General features: G+C 52.1%; 1 protein-coding gene across 3 annotated transcripts in view; it reads right to left on the bottom strand.

Moving 5' to 3' along the window:
- Nucleotides 1-569: 569 nt before the first annotated feature.
- The window catches only part of LOC147668284 (verrucotoxin subunit beta-like), a 276812-nt gene continuing 262708 nt past the window's right edge, over nucleotides 570-14673 (bottom strand). For all 3 annotated transcript variants that reach the window (XM_086948637.1, XM_086948639.1, XM_086948638.1), the window contains one exon: nucleotides 570-1264. In XM_086948637.1, the coding sequence (XP_086804763.1) occupies nucleotides 792-1264 (473 nt within the window). In that variant the 3' untranslated portion in view covers nucleotides 570-791. The remainder of the gene's footprint in view (nucleotides 1265-14673) is intronic.

Genomic DNA, 14673 nt, shown 5'->3' with positions numbered 1-14673 from the left:
CTTGCCAAGTAGCCCGCTCACCTCCTGGGTGGATGGTGGTGCCGGGATGTCTGAGGCCTGGCTAGGCCCAGGGTTGAGGTCGATCGGGGGCCAGGCGGCCTCGTGGTGGAGTGTCCAAGATGGCGCCCAGGCTGGGCGCGTGGGCCAGTAGTGGGTCGGGCCCACGAGGTCGATATGTTCAGGGGCCGGTGTCCCGGAGGGGACGGAGGACGAGCAGTGGTGGTGTGTGGCACTTGTGTGACCGGGCTCGGGCCTGGTCGGGCCGAGGGGGGAGCGGCCCTTCAGGTGGCCTGTCCAACAGGTTTCATTTGAGGAGGTTTGGTAGGGGAAGTGAGAAAGAGATAGGGGAGTGGAAAGAGGTCAGTGAGTGAAAGGGGAAAGAATGAAGCAATGTACGGGGCACTGGGGTGAAAGTCTGGCAAGCAGTGAGAATTGTCCTATTAGAGATCTTAGATCTTATGTCAATGTTGTGATAAAGTTGTTTTAACTGATTTTGCAACTGTGTCCTAATAAATGGTGAATTATTATTTCACGACTAGTGCTTAGAGATAATTCTGCATGCAAAGGCACTAGTACTGTGCACACTTAGCACAAAACACAATTGTAAAACCAGGTATTTGAACCATTTCTACCTGATTCCCCAATTACCACAACACTCAGAATGGGGATGTGACCGTTTTTTGAAAGGTATATGTTCGAAAGAACAATTTTAGTATTCTTAAAATTAGAATATACAAAACAAAAATTGTCACCACAAAACAGGAATAGGGAAAAGAAGGATACCATGATTTTTATAGAACCACCACTTCAAAAAGACAGTACATATCAGGGTCATCCTTACAAGCTAAGAGGTGATGGTCATTTTCGTCACCAGTACAGTAGCTATACCGCGAAAAATACAAATCATTGGCTGCTTTAAAAATCACTTTCCCTTCTTCATAACTAACTTCGAATTCAGTGAATGGTGGGTTCCTGTGGGAGACGGTTCTTATGTTGTCCTGGATGTCACCTGGTGTCAAACACAGATACTCATCTTTGTAGTCTTTGATTTCCACCTTTCCTGATGTGCTCATGACCACATGGAAGCTGCATGCAGAGCCTCTCTCATAGCCACCCTCGATCAAGGAACCTCTTGATGTCCAGTACATGTCATTGTCCATTAAGAAAGCGATTTCCACTTTGGTGGAAATTACGCACTCCTCGCGTTCAAGCATTTCAACGAAATGTGACAAGTCATTGCACATTTGGTGAGACCTGTAAAAACCTAAAAAAAAGACAATATTGTCATATAAATGTAAAGGTCAATTTGAAATAAATTTGAAAACAAAATCATCTCATCTTCTATTGTAGTCTATCTAACTAATTTCAACCTCAACAAAAAGAGCACACAAAACTACAGTTAAACACTGGGTTATGGTTCAAAAAGTGCGAAATCAGTGACATTTGTTGGCATGAGATGCAACGTAGGCTGGTACTGAGACCGCCCGCCATGTTTAACTCTTGCTTGATCACCTTTTTAGGTTTTGCCTCGCCAAAAAGATGCGCTCTGCCCATCTTTTTTGCGCAGCAAAAACCTAATGAGAACTGTAGTGTGGCTTTGGGTCGGCCCTCGTCATTCATTGGCTGGCTCCATAAATGGAGCCTAGCCATTGGATGAGGGGCCTGTCCGTCAATGCCGGACCAGACACGGGGGCGTTCCCGAGATTCTTTGGCTTTTGCCGACGTCACGCGATGCCGGGAACGCCCCCGATTCTGGTCCGGCATTGCCGGCACCAGCCTTCCGATGCAGCATTTTCATTGTTGGGAGGCATGCCACACTCTGACAGAAGCAGGCGGGTATATAAACTAAAATGCAACACTGTACGTTTCTAACATAATATTAATCTTATTCTAAAAACCCAAACCGTGTGAATATCCGTTTTAGAGTTAGGTCCTTTGCTGGGTGCAACGTTTCTGGAAAAAAAAATCCCATGTTAAAGATGCCCTGTGTATAACATTTCCGTATGCATTCTATCGTTTACCTTTTCAGCAACATGGAAAAAATGTGTTTTATTTCATGGGAGTAAAGTATACCAAATTCACGCTGGTTTCTCTTTATTTTTATGAGGCGAAAACAGACTAATTTGTGCGGTGATAAATGTCCCAGCGGCGAGCATGCTTCTTTTTTTTATTTAATGACAGCCTCATTAGATGAAGTTATTTATTTAGAGCTTCCCATGTGTTACCTATTATAGGGCACCGACCCCCACTGTGAAACCACTAACTTTCCACTTTCCGACCAGAAAGGTGCACCCGGGATCCCAGCATCGCCTAATTGTGCACTTCCCGCGGCAGTGAAAGGCCGAGAGGCAGCAATATTGTGCTACTGAACACTGCCTGACCCGCTGGGCATTGACAAACATTGCATGCGTATTAACACGAGGAATAAAAAGGTCTGCTTACTACAGAACAAAGGGAATATTTCAAGTAGATAAACTTCCAAATAAGGTAGGAATCGTAAGCTGATAGTTAAAAAAAATGTTTATGCTGTCGCACTTTGAAACTTCCTGCTCACCTTTTAATAAAATTTCTTAACGAACATCAGGCAAACAAAGGAACCGAGAGTGGATTTTAAGGCGTGCAGATTCAGAGTCAGAGTGCAGATTCAGAGTCAGAGTGCAGATTTAGAGTCAGAGTGCAGATTTAGAGTCAGAGTGCAGATTTAGAGTCAGAGTGCAGAGTGCGATGGCAGAGTGCAGATTGAGAGTGCAGATTGAGAGTGCAGAATGAGAGTGCAGAATGAGAGTGCAGAATGAGAGTGCAGAATGAGAGTGCAGACTGAGAGTGCAGACTGAGAGTGCAGACTGAGAGTGCAGACTGTGCAGATTGAGAGTGCCGATTGAGAGTGCAGATTGAGAGTGCAGAGTGCAGATTCAGAGTGCAGATTCAGAGTGCAGATTCAGAGTGCAGAGTGCAGATTCAGAGTGCAGATTCAGAGTGCAGATTCAGAGTGCAGATTCAGAGTGCAGAGTGCAGAGTGCAGAGTGCAGAGTGCAGAGTGCAGAGTGCAGAGTGCAGTGCAGATTCAGAGTGCAGATTCAGAGTGCAGATTCAGAGTGCAGATTCAGAGTGCAGATTCAGAGTGCAGAGTGCAGATTCAGAGTGCAGAGTGCAGATTCAGAGTGCAGATTCAGAGTGCAGAGTGCAGATTCAGAGTGCAGAGTGCAGATTCAGAGTGCAGAGTGCAGATTCAGAGTGCAGATTCAGAGTGCAGATTCAGAGTGCAGATTCAGAGTGCAGAGTGCATATTCAGAGTGCAGAGTGCAGATTCAGAGTGCAGAGTGCAGATTCGGAGTGCAGAGTGCAGATTCAGAGTGCAGAGTGCAGAGGGCAGATTCAGAGTGCAGAGTGCAGAGTGCAGATTCAGAGTGCAGATTCAGAGTGCAGATTCAGAGTGCAGATTCAGAGTGCAGATTCAGAGTGCAGATTCAGAGTACAGAGTGCAGATTCAGAGTGCAGATTCAGAGTGCAGAGTGCAGATTCAGAGTGCAGAGTGCAGATTCAGAGTGCAGAGTGCAGATTCAGAGTGCAGATTCAGAGTGCAGATTCAGAGTGCAGATTCAGAGTGCAGATTCAGAGTGCAGATTCAGAGTGCAGAGTGCAGATTCAGAGTGCAGAGTGCAGATTCAGAGTGCAGATTCAGAGTGCAGATTCAGAGTGCAGATTCAGAGTGCAGATTCAGAGTGCAGATTCAGAGTGCAGATTCAGAGTGCAGATTGAGAGTGCAGATTGAGAGTGCAGATTGAGAGTGCAGATTGAGAGTGCAGATTCAGAGTGCAGATTGAGAGTGCAGAGTGCAGATTCAGAGTGCAGATTCAGAGTGCAGAGTGCAGATTCAGAGTGCAGATTCAGAGTGCAGAGTGCAGATTCAGAGTGCAGATTCAGAGTGCAGATTCAGAGTGCAGAGTGCAGATTCAGAGTGCAGATTCAGAGTGCAGAGTGCAGAGTGCAGATTCAGAGTGCAGAGTGCAGATTCAGAGTGCAGAGTGCAGATTCAGAGTGCAGAGTGCAGATTCAGAGTGCAGATTCAGAGTGCAGATTCAGAGTGCAGAGTGCAGATTCAGAGTGCAGATTCAGAGTGCAGATTCAGAGTGCAGATTCAGAGTGCAGATTCAGAGTGCAGATTCAGAGTGCAGAGTGCAGATTCAGAGTGCAGAGTGCAGATTCAGAGTGCAGATTCAGAGTGCAGATTCAGAGTGCAGATTCAGAGTGCAGATTCAGAGTGCAGATTCAGAGTGCAGAGTGCAGATTCAGAGTGCAGATTCAGAGTGCAGAGTGCAGATTCAGAGTGCAGATTCAGAGTGCAGATTCAGAGTGCAGAGTGCAGATTCAGAGTGCAGATTCAGAGTGCAGAGTGCAGATGCAGAGTGCAGATTCAGAGTGCAGAGTGCAGATTCAGAGTGCAGATTCAGAGTGCAGATTCAGAGTGCAGAGTGCAGATTCAGAGTGCAGATTCAGAGTGCAGATTCAGAGTGCAGATTCAGAGTGCAGATTCAGAGTGCAGATTCAGAGTGCAGAGTGCAGATTCAGAGTGCAGAGTGCAGATTCAGAGTGCAGAGTGCAGATTCAGAGTGCAGAGTGCAGAGTGCAGATTCAGAGTGCAGAGTGCAGATTCAGAGTGCAGAGTGCAGATTCAGAGTGCAGAGTGCAGATTCAGAGTGCAGAGTGCAGATTCAGAGTGCAGAGTGCAGAGGGCTCTGCGCATCTTTTTTGCGCAGCAAAAACCTAATGAGAACTGTAGTGTGGCTTTGGGTCGGCCCTCGTCATTCATTGGCTGGCTCCATAAATGGAGCCTAGCCATTGGATGAGGGGCCTGTCCGTCAATGCCGGACCAGACACGGGGGCGTTCCCGAGATTCTTTGGCTTTTGCCGACGTCACGCGATGCCGGGAACGCCCCCGATTCTGGTCCGGCATTGCCGGCACCAGCCTTCCGATGCAGCATTTTCATTGTTGGGAGGCATGCCACACTCTGACAGAAGCAGGCGGGTATATAAACTAAAATGCAACACTGTACGTTTCTAACATAATATTAATCTTATTCTAAAAACCCAAACCGTGTGAATATCCGTTTTAGAGTTAGGTCCTTTGCTGGGTGCAACGTTTCTGGAAAAAAAAATCCCATGTTAAAGATGCCCTGTGTATAACATTTCCGTATGCATTCTATCGTTTACCTTTTCAGCAACATGGAAAAAATGTGTTTTATTTCATGGGAGTAAAGTATACCGAATTCACGCTGGTTTCTCTTTATTTTTATGAGGCGAAAACAGACTAATTTGTGCGGTGATAAATGTCCCAGCGGCGAGCATGCTTCTTTTTTTTATTTAATGACAGCCTCATTAGATGAAGTTATTTATTTAGAGCTTCCCATGTGTTACCTACTATAGGGCACCGACCCCCACTGTGAAACCACTAACTTTCCACTTTCCGACCAGAAAGGTGCACCCGGGATCCCAGCATCGCCTAATTGTGCACTTCCCGCGGCAGTGAAAGGCCACGAGGCAGCAATATTGTGCTACTGAACACTGCCTGACCCGCTGGGCATTGACAAACATTGCATGCGTATTAACACGAGGAATAAAAAGGTCTGCTTACTACAGAACAAAGGGAATATTTCAAGTAGATAAACTTCCAAATAAGGTAGGAATCGTAAGCTGATAGTTAAAAAAAATGTTTATGCTGTCGCACTTTGAAACTTCCTGCTCACCTTTTAATAAAATTTCTTAACGAACATCAGGCAAACAAAGGAACCGAGAGTGGATTTTAAGGCGTGCAGATTCAGAGTCAGAGTGCAGATTCAGAGTCAGAGTGCAGATTTAGAGTCAGAGTGCAGATTTAGAGTCAGAGTGCAGATTTAGAGTCAGAGTGCAGAGTGCGATGGCAGAGTGCAGATTGAGAGTGCAGATTGAGAGTGCAGAATGAGAGTGCAGAATGAGAGTGCAGAATGAGAGTGCAGACTGAGAGTGCAGACTGAGAGTGCAGACTGAGAGTGCAGACTGAGAGTGCAGACTGAGAGTGCAGATTGAGAGTGCAGATTGAGAGTGCAGATTGAGAGTGCCGATTGAGAGTGCAGATTGAGAGTGCAGAGTGCAGATTCAGAGTGCAGATTCAGAGTGCAGATTCAGAGTGCAGAGTGCAGATTCAGAGTGCAGATTCAGAGTGCAGAGTGCAGAGTGCAGAGTGCAGTGCAGATTCAGAGTGCAGATTCAGAGTGCAGATTCAGAGTGCAGATTCAGAGTGCAGATTCAGAGTGCAGATTCAGAGTGCAGATTCAGAGTGCAGATTCAGAGTGCAGAGTGCAGATTCAGAGTGCAGATTCAGAGTGCAGAGTGCAGATTCAGAGTGCAGAGTGCAGATTCAGAGTGCAGAGTGCAGATTCAGAGTGCAGATTCAGAGTGCAGATTCAGAGTGCAGATTCAGAGTGCAGAGTGCATATTCAGAGTGCAGAGTGCAGATTCAGAGTGCAGAGTGCAGATTCGGAGTGCAGAGTGCAGATTCAGAGTGCAGAGTGCAGATTCAGAGTGCAGAGTGCAGATTCAGAGTGCAGATTCAGAGTGCAGATTCAGAGTGCAGAGTGCAGATTCAGAGTGCAGATTCAGAGTGCAGATTCAGAGTGCAGATTCAGAGTGCAGAGTGCAGATTCAGAGTGCAGATTCAGAGTGCAGAGTGCAGATTCAGAGTGCAGATTCAGAGTGCAGAGTGCAGATTCAGAGTGCAGAGTGCAGATTCAGAGTGCAGAGTGCAGATTCAGAGTGCAGATTCAGAGTGCAGAGTGCAGATTCAGAGTGCAGAGTGCAGATTCAGAGTGCAGAGTGCAGATTCAGAGTGCAGAGTGCAGATTCAGAGTGCAGAGTGCAGATTCAGAGTGCAGATTCAGAGTGCAGATTCAGAGTGCAGATTCAGAGTGCAGATTCAGAGTGCAGATTCAGAGTGCAGATTCAGAGTACAGAGTGCAGATTCAGAGTGCAGAGTGCAGATTCAGAGTGCAGATTCAGAGTGCAGAGTGCAGATTCAGAGTGCAGAGTGCAGATTCAGAGTGCAGAGTGCAGATTCAGAGTGCAGATTCAGAGTGCAGATTCAGAGTGCAGATTCAGAGTGCAGATTCAGAGTGCAGATTCAGAGTGCAGAGTGCAGATTCAGAGTGCAGAGTGCAGATTCAGAGTGCAGAGTGCAGATTCAGAGTGCAGAGTGCAGATTCAGAGTGCAGATTCAGAGTGCAGATTCAGAGTGCAGATTCAGAGTGCAGAGTGCAGATTCAGAGTGCAGAGTGCAGATTCAGAGTGCAGATTCAGAGTGCAGAGTGCAGATTCAGAGTGCAGATTCAGAGTGCAGATTCAGAGTGCAGATTCAGAGTGCAGAGTGCAGATTCAGAGTGCAGATTCAGAGTGCAGAGTGCAGATTCAGAGTGCAGAGTGCAGATTCAGAGTGCAGATTCAGAGTGCAGAGTGCAGATTCAGAGTGCAGATTCAGAGTGCAGAGTGCAGATTCAGAGTGCAGAGTGCAGAGTGCAGAGTGCAGATTCAGAGTGCAGAGTGCAGATTCAGAGTGCAGAGTGCAGATTCAGAGTGCAGAGTGCAGATTCAGAGTGCAGATTCAGAGTGCAGATTCAGAGTGCAGATTCAGAGTGCAGATTCAGAGTGCAGAGTGCAGATTCAGAGTGCAGATTCAGAGTGCAGATTCAGAGTGCAGAGTGCAGATTCAGAGTGCAGAGTGCAGATTCAGAGTGCAGAGTGCAGATTCAGAGTGCAGATTCAGAGTGCAGAGTGCAGATTCAGAGTGCAGAGTGCAGATTCAGAGTGCAGAGTGCAGATTCAGAGTGCAGATTCAGAGTGCAGATTCAGAGTGCAGAGTGCAGATTCAGAGTGCAGATTCAGAGTGCAGAGTGCAGATTCAGAGTGCAGATTCAGAGTGCAGATTCAGAGTGCAGATTGAGAGTGCAGATTGAGAGTGCAGATTGAGAGTGCAGATTGAGAGTGCAGATTCAGAGTGCAGATTGAGAGTGCAGAGTGCAGATTCAGAGTGCAGATTCAGAGTGCAGAGTGCAGATTCAGAGTGCAGATTCAGAGTGCAGAGTGCAGATTCAGAGTGCAGAGTGCAGATTCAGAGTGCAGATTCAGAGTGCAGAGTGCAGATTCAGAGTGCAGATTCAGAGTGCAGAGTGCAGAGTGCAGATTCAGAGTGCAGAGTGCAGATTCAGAGTGCAGAGTGCAGATTCAGAGTGCAGATTCAGAGTGCAGATTCAGAGTGCAGAGTGCAGATTCAGAGTGCAGATTCAGAGTGCAGATTCAGAGTTGTTAGACGGACCGGGAGGGTCGGCCGAGGATAAGGGGAGAGGTCTCCGGGGAGAGCCGTCTCCGACGATCGTACAGACAAGTAACTTCCCCCCCACAGACGGACACCACACAAGGGTAAAGTTCAACGATACTTTATAGGCAAATCTTTAAGTACGATGAATGGTACAAGGAGGTCTGGACTCAGGGGTCCCCTCGGTTCTGGTCTCTGGTTTGGGAAAAGGGTAGCGGGACAGTCTTGTTACCAAAAGATGGGAATAGCTCTCAATCCTCGAGCTCGGCGTTCTAGATGATCGGGCCGCGGCGGAGCCAGGCAGGTCCCGAGATGGACGAAGGAAGCGACGGTCCGCGGCGGAGCCAGCAGGTCCCGATGAAGATGGTGGTTGCAAACGGTCCGCGGCCACGCCAGCAGGTCCCGACGACGATGAAGGTTTACGAAGGTTACGAAGGTTGCGGCAGCGCCAGCAGGCAGGATGATGATGCGCAAGGCAGAGCTACGGCAGCGCCAGTAGTCCGTCAAGGATGAGTTCTTCTCTGCGTCTCTCGACTCCAGGATACAACTGCCTTCCTGCTCTGGAGCTGCCCCAGTTATAGGGCTGGTGCCCTTTGATGTCCGGACCCTCGTACTTGGAGGTCGGGAGGTCCGGGATGAGGGAGTCCAGACACCCAGCAGGGGGGTGGAGCCAGCGCCCGGGGAGGCGATGGGCGAGCGGCACCTGGCGGGGGAGAGCCATCGACGCCTCTTTCTCCCATTGACTTGCCAAGTAGCCCGCTCACCTCCTGGGTGGATGGTGGTGCCGGGATGTCTGAGGCCTGGCTAGGCCCAGGGTTGAGGTCGATCGGGGGCCAGGCGGCCTCGTGGTGGAGTGTCCAAGATGGCGCCCAGGCTGGGCGCGCGGGCCAGTAGTGGGTCGGGCCCACGAGGTCGATATGTTCAGGGGCCGGGGTCCCGGAGGGGACGGAAGACGAGCAGTGGTGGTGTGTGGCACTTGTGTGACCGGGCTCGGGCCTGGTCGGGCCGAGGGGGGAGCGGCCCTTGACCTTGAAATGGTAATGGCCATCAGGGGTGGGAAAGGCAGAACGTTCTTGGGCCCGGGGTGTGAGGCCGATCTGCCAGTAGCCCGCCGTCAGGTCGAAGATACTGAGGTAGCGGGCAGCTCCCATGCGGTCGATTAGTTCGTCTGCCCGGGGGATGGGATGGGCGTCTGTTCGGGTGACCGCATTCAAGCCCCGGTAGTCGACGCAGAACCGGAGTTCTGGTGTGGTGCCGGGAGCGGCTGCTTTGGGGACCAGGACTACAGGGCTGGCCCAGGGGCTGTCTGAGGGCTCGATGACCCCGAGCGTGAGCATCTTGGTTACTTCTTCCTGGATGCAGGCCCGTACCCGATCTGGTACGCGGTAGGCCCGGTGGCGGATAGGGGGGCTGTCCCCCGTGTCCACGTCGTGCACACACCAGGAGGTGACACCTGGGGTGAGGGAAAACAGGCTGGCGAACTGCAACAGAAGGTCTCGACATTCTTGGCGTTGTTCCAGGGTGAGGGCCTCCGAGAGTCGGACCCCATCCACGGAGCCGTCTTTCTCCCGAGTCCGTAGGAGGTCAGGGAGGGGCTCGGAGTCTTCTTCGGCCCCATTGTCTGTGGCCATCAGGAGGCTGAGTTCTGAACGCACAAAGTGGGGTTTCAGTCTATTAGTGTGGAGGACCCGGAGGGGGTTCCGGGCAGATTCCATGTCGATGAGATATGTGGCAGGGCCCTTGCGCTCGACTACTTTGAAGGGCCCCGTCCATTTGTCTTGCAGGGCGCAGGGTTCGGTGGGGGACATCACCCATACCTGTTGCCCAGGTTCAAATTCGATGGAGGAGGCATTCCGGTCATACCACTTTTTCATGTCCTCTTGACTGGCCTCTAGGTTGGCTTTTGCCAGCTCTCGGAACCGCCGGGTCTGGTTGCGGAGGGTTAGGAGGTATCGGAAAACATCTGGGGGGTTCTTTAGAGGGGGCATCTCCCAGCCTTCCTTGACTAGGCTGAGTGGCCCCCGTACTGGATGTCCATACAGCAGTTCGAACGGACTGAAGCCGAGGGACTTCTGGGGGACCTCCCGATAGGCGAAGAGGAGGCACGGCAGCAGCACATCCCACTGGCGACGGAGGGGCTCTTCCAACCCCCCAATCATCCCTTTGAGCGTGCGGTTGAACCGCTCAACGAGTCAGTTTCCTTGAGGGTGATAGGGGGTCGTGAATCGGTAGGTAACCCCACATTGTTGCCAGAGGGACTTCATATATTTGGAAATAAAGTTCGTGCCTCTGTCGCTGACGACTTCTCGGGGGAAGCCCATACGGGAGAAGATTCCCATCAGAGCCCGGCCGACTACCGGGGCTGTCACAGTCCGCAGGGGAACAGCCTCGGGGTAGCGGGTGGCGTGGTCCACTAGCACCAGGATGAACCGATGGCCTTGTTTGGTACGCGGGTCCAGGGGCCCCACAATGTCTATTCCGACCCTCTCGAACGGGGTGGTGACCACGGGAAAAGGTTGCAGGGGGGCTTTTAGTTTGCGGCCGCTCTTTCCACTGGCTTGGCACGTGGGGCAAGATCGGCAATGCTGGTGTACATCGTCCCTCATTTTGGGCCAGAAGAAGTGGGTCACCAGGCGGCTGTAGGTTTTATCTTGACCCAGGTGTCCAGCCAGGGGGACATCGTGGGCCAGGTTTAGCAGAAAGCCTCTAAAACGGAGGGGCACCACTAGCACTCGGCTGGCCCCCAACTCCGCGATTCTTTGTTCACTGTATAGCAGATCATTGTCCCAGTAGATCCAATGTTTTCCGGAGGTATCCCCTGCGCTTTGGGCGAGGGCTTGTTGGCGGAGTCCCTCGAGGGAGGGACAGGTCTTCTGTTCTTGGCGAAACTGTTCTTGCGTGGGCCCCCCCTCTTGAGGCCACTGGTCGAGGTTAGCGAGGTCTGGAGGTTGAGCTGGTTCTGGGGGGACGTCACGGTCGGTGGTTTCGGCTGGTGCGACCGGAGGCGGAGGCGCCGGCCATTCGGGTTCCTCGGGTCGGGGTTTGGCACGGGCGGCCATGGACCGGGTGGTGACGCATGCCCAGTCCGGGATGCCTAACATCCCCAGGTGTTCTCGTCGTTCTACGGCTGCCCACGGAGAGCTTTCAAGGTCATTCCCCAGGAGGCAGTCTACGGGGGCATCGTCTCGGACCGTTACTTTCAACATGCCGGAGACCCCTCCCCATTCGAAAGGGACGCAGGCCATCCGACACAGACTCTCTGAGTTATCGGCTGAACGGACAGGGCAGAGAATGTTTGGTAGGAACTGTTCTGGGGCCACCAGGTGACAGCGGACGGCTGTCACACTGGCCCCGGTGTCACGGAGGGCTTCGGCCCGGCGTCCATTGATGCTCACCCATTGGCTGTACTTCTGGGTGTTAGCGGGTAGGGGGACCCGCGGGACCATGTCTTTCCCCCCTAAGCAGGCTAGAGCCATGGCGGCTGGCTCCCATTCTTGATGCTCTTGCTCATATTCTTCTTGTTCCTCTGAGATCTGTTCCTCCCCCAGAGCAGCAGCGGCTACTTGGCGGGGTCTTGGGCTCTGATACTGGGGGCAGTTTGGGTCGTTTGCATAGTGGCCGACTCGTTGGCATCGATGGCACGTAACATTGGCTCGATATCCCGGTCGCGCCGGGGTGCTGCCCCGGTTGGCCGGGGAGGTGGTGCTGCTAGCGGGGGCGACCGGAGCGTTGTCTCTTCCACGTCCTTGGCCTCCTCCTCCTCCTCGGGGACGGTGCTGACCGTTGTTGTTCCGGCTCTGTTCATAGGACCCATTCCGGCCCACTCTGGTGATTTCCCACCGGTCAGCTTCGGCTGCGAGCTGCCGGGGATCGGTCAATTTGCTATCGAGGAGGTGCTGGCGGAGCTCAATGAAGCAATTGTTCGATAGGTGCTCCCATACCATGAGGTTGAAGAGTTGTTCGTAAGTTGTGACCTTGCTTCCTTTGATCCAGCCCTCGAAGGCTCGGCTAAAATAGTTTACATAGTCCACCCAAGTTGTACCCGGGATGCGGGTGCAGTCTCGGAACCTCTGACGGTACATCTCGGGTGTGAGGCCATAGCGGGTGAGGAGTGCAGCTTTCATATGGTCATAGGAGGTCATCTGGTGGTCCGGGAGCTGTAGCAGGGCGTCGCGGCCCTCGTTGAGGAATCTCCCCCATAGACCGGCTCCCCAGTCGCTTCTATCGATCCGGTGGGCGGTCATAGCGATTTCGTAGGCCTTAAACCATTGCTGGATGTCGTCCTCTCGGAAGTACTCTCGAACGACATCCTTGGGGATGTGTACCTTTTTCTCTGTTGCCCCTGGGGTGTGGGGTTGCTCGGGCACCCCTACTTCTTTATTCTGCTTGCGTAAGTCGATCTCCGCTAATTTTCGCTCGTGTTCATATGCCAATTTCTTCTCCTCGAGCTCCCTTTGTCTCTGTTTTTCCTCTCTTTCTTCTCGGAGACGCAGGTGCTCTAAGTTTATTTTTTGTTCGGCCAACTTAAGTTCAACATCCATTTTGAGCCGGGCCATTTCCAGCTCGTGTAGTCGGGTTTTTTCTCGTTCCTGGATCTCGTCTTGCGAGAGACCCGTTCTTCGCTCTTCAGGGGCTGTGGTTTGTTTTTCTATTGCTGCGATGTTTTGATCGGGGGTTCCGGCAGCCCCGGTTTCTGCCCAAGACTCTAGGGCATGCTTGAAATCGTCCTTGGTACTTAGACCGGTGGTAGCGATACCTAGTTCGATGCAGAATTGTTTTAATTCACGATGGCTGTACTCGTCCAATTTCTCCATCTGAAATTTCTCGGTGGATCCGCTTTCTTTGTTTGACATCGTGATTTCGTCGTGGGGTGAGCTACTCTCTGTACGATAATGCGGTGATTCGGATCGCGCCGCTGGCCACCAATGTTAGACGGACCGGGAGGGTCGGCCGAGGATAAGGGGAGAGCCGTCTCCGACGATCGTACAGACAAGTAACTTCCCCCCCACAGACGGACACCACACAAGGGTAAAGTTCAACGATACTTTATAGGCAAATCTTTAAGTACGATGAATGGTACAAGGAGGTCTGGACTCAGGGGTCCCCTCGGTTCTGGTCTCTGGTTTGGGAAAAGGGTAGCGGGACAGTCTTGTTACCAAAAGATGGGAATAGCTCTCAATCCTCGAGCTTGGCGTTCTAGATGATCGGGCCGCGGCGGAGCCAGGCAGGTCCCGAGATGGACGAAGGAAGCGACGGTCCGCGGCGGAGCCAGCAGGTCCCGATGAAGATGGTGGTTGCAAACGGTCCGCGGCCACGCCAGCAGGTCCCGACGACGATGAAGGTTTACGAAGGTTACGAAGGTTGCGGCAGCGCCAGCAGGCAGGATGATGATGCGCAAGGCAGAGCTACGGCAGCGCCAGTAGTCCGTCAAGGATGAGTTCTTCTCTGCGTCTCTCGACTCCAGGATACAACTGCCTTCCTGCTCTGGAGCTGCCCCAGTTATAGGGCTGGTGCCCTTTGATGTCCGGACCCTCGCACTTGGAGGTCGGAAGGTCCGGGATGAGGGAGTCCAGACACCCAGCAGGGGGGTGGAGCCAGCGCCCGGGGAGGCGATGGGCGAGCGGCACCTGGCGGGGGAGAGCCATCGACGCCTCTTTCTCCCATTGACTTGCCAAGTAGCCCGCTCACCTCCTGGGTGGATGGTGGTGCCGGGATGTCTGAGGCCTGGCTAGGCCCAGGGTTGAGGTCGATCGGGGGCCAGGCGGCCTCGTGGTGGAGTGTCCAAGATGGCGCCCAGGCTGGGCGCGCGGGCCAGTAGTGGGTCGGGCCCACGAGGTCGATATGTTCAGGGGCCGGGGTCCCGGAGGGGACGGAAGACGAGCAGTGGTGGTGTGTGGCACTTGTGTGACCGGGCTCGGGCCTGGTCGGGCCGAGGGGGGAGCGGCCCTTCATGTGGCCTGTCCAACAAGAGTGCAGATTCAGAGTGCAGATTCAGAGTGCAGATTCAGAGTGCAGATTCAGAGTGCAGATTGAGAGTGCAGAGTGCAGATTCAGAGTGCAGAGTGCAGATTCAGAGTGCAGATTGAGAGTGCAGAGTGCAGATTCAGAGTGCAGAGTGCAGATTCAGAGTGCAGAGTGCAGAGAGCAGATTCAGAGTGCAGAGTGCAGAGTGCAGATTCAGAGTGCAGATTCAGAGTGCAGATTCAGAGTGCAGATTCAGAGTACAGAGTGCAGATTCAGAGTGCAGATTCAGAGTGCAGAGTGCAGATTCAGAGTGCAGAGTGCAGATTCAGAGTGCAGAGTGCAGATTCAGAGTGCAGATTCAGAGTGCA

This window comes from Lissotriton vulgaris, unplaced genomic scaffold (assembly GCF_964263255.1).
Source record: "Lissotriton vulgaris unplaced genomic scaffold, aLisVul1.2 SCAFFOLD_328, whole genome shotgun sequence".
NCBI lineage: Eukaryota > Metazoa > Chordata > Amphibia > Caudata > Salamandridae > Lissotriton > Lissotriton vulgaris.
Note: the sequence above shows the minus strand (reverse complement) of the source record. Positions and strands in the feature narration are given on the sequence as shown.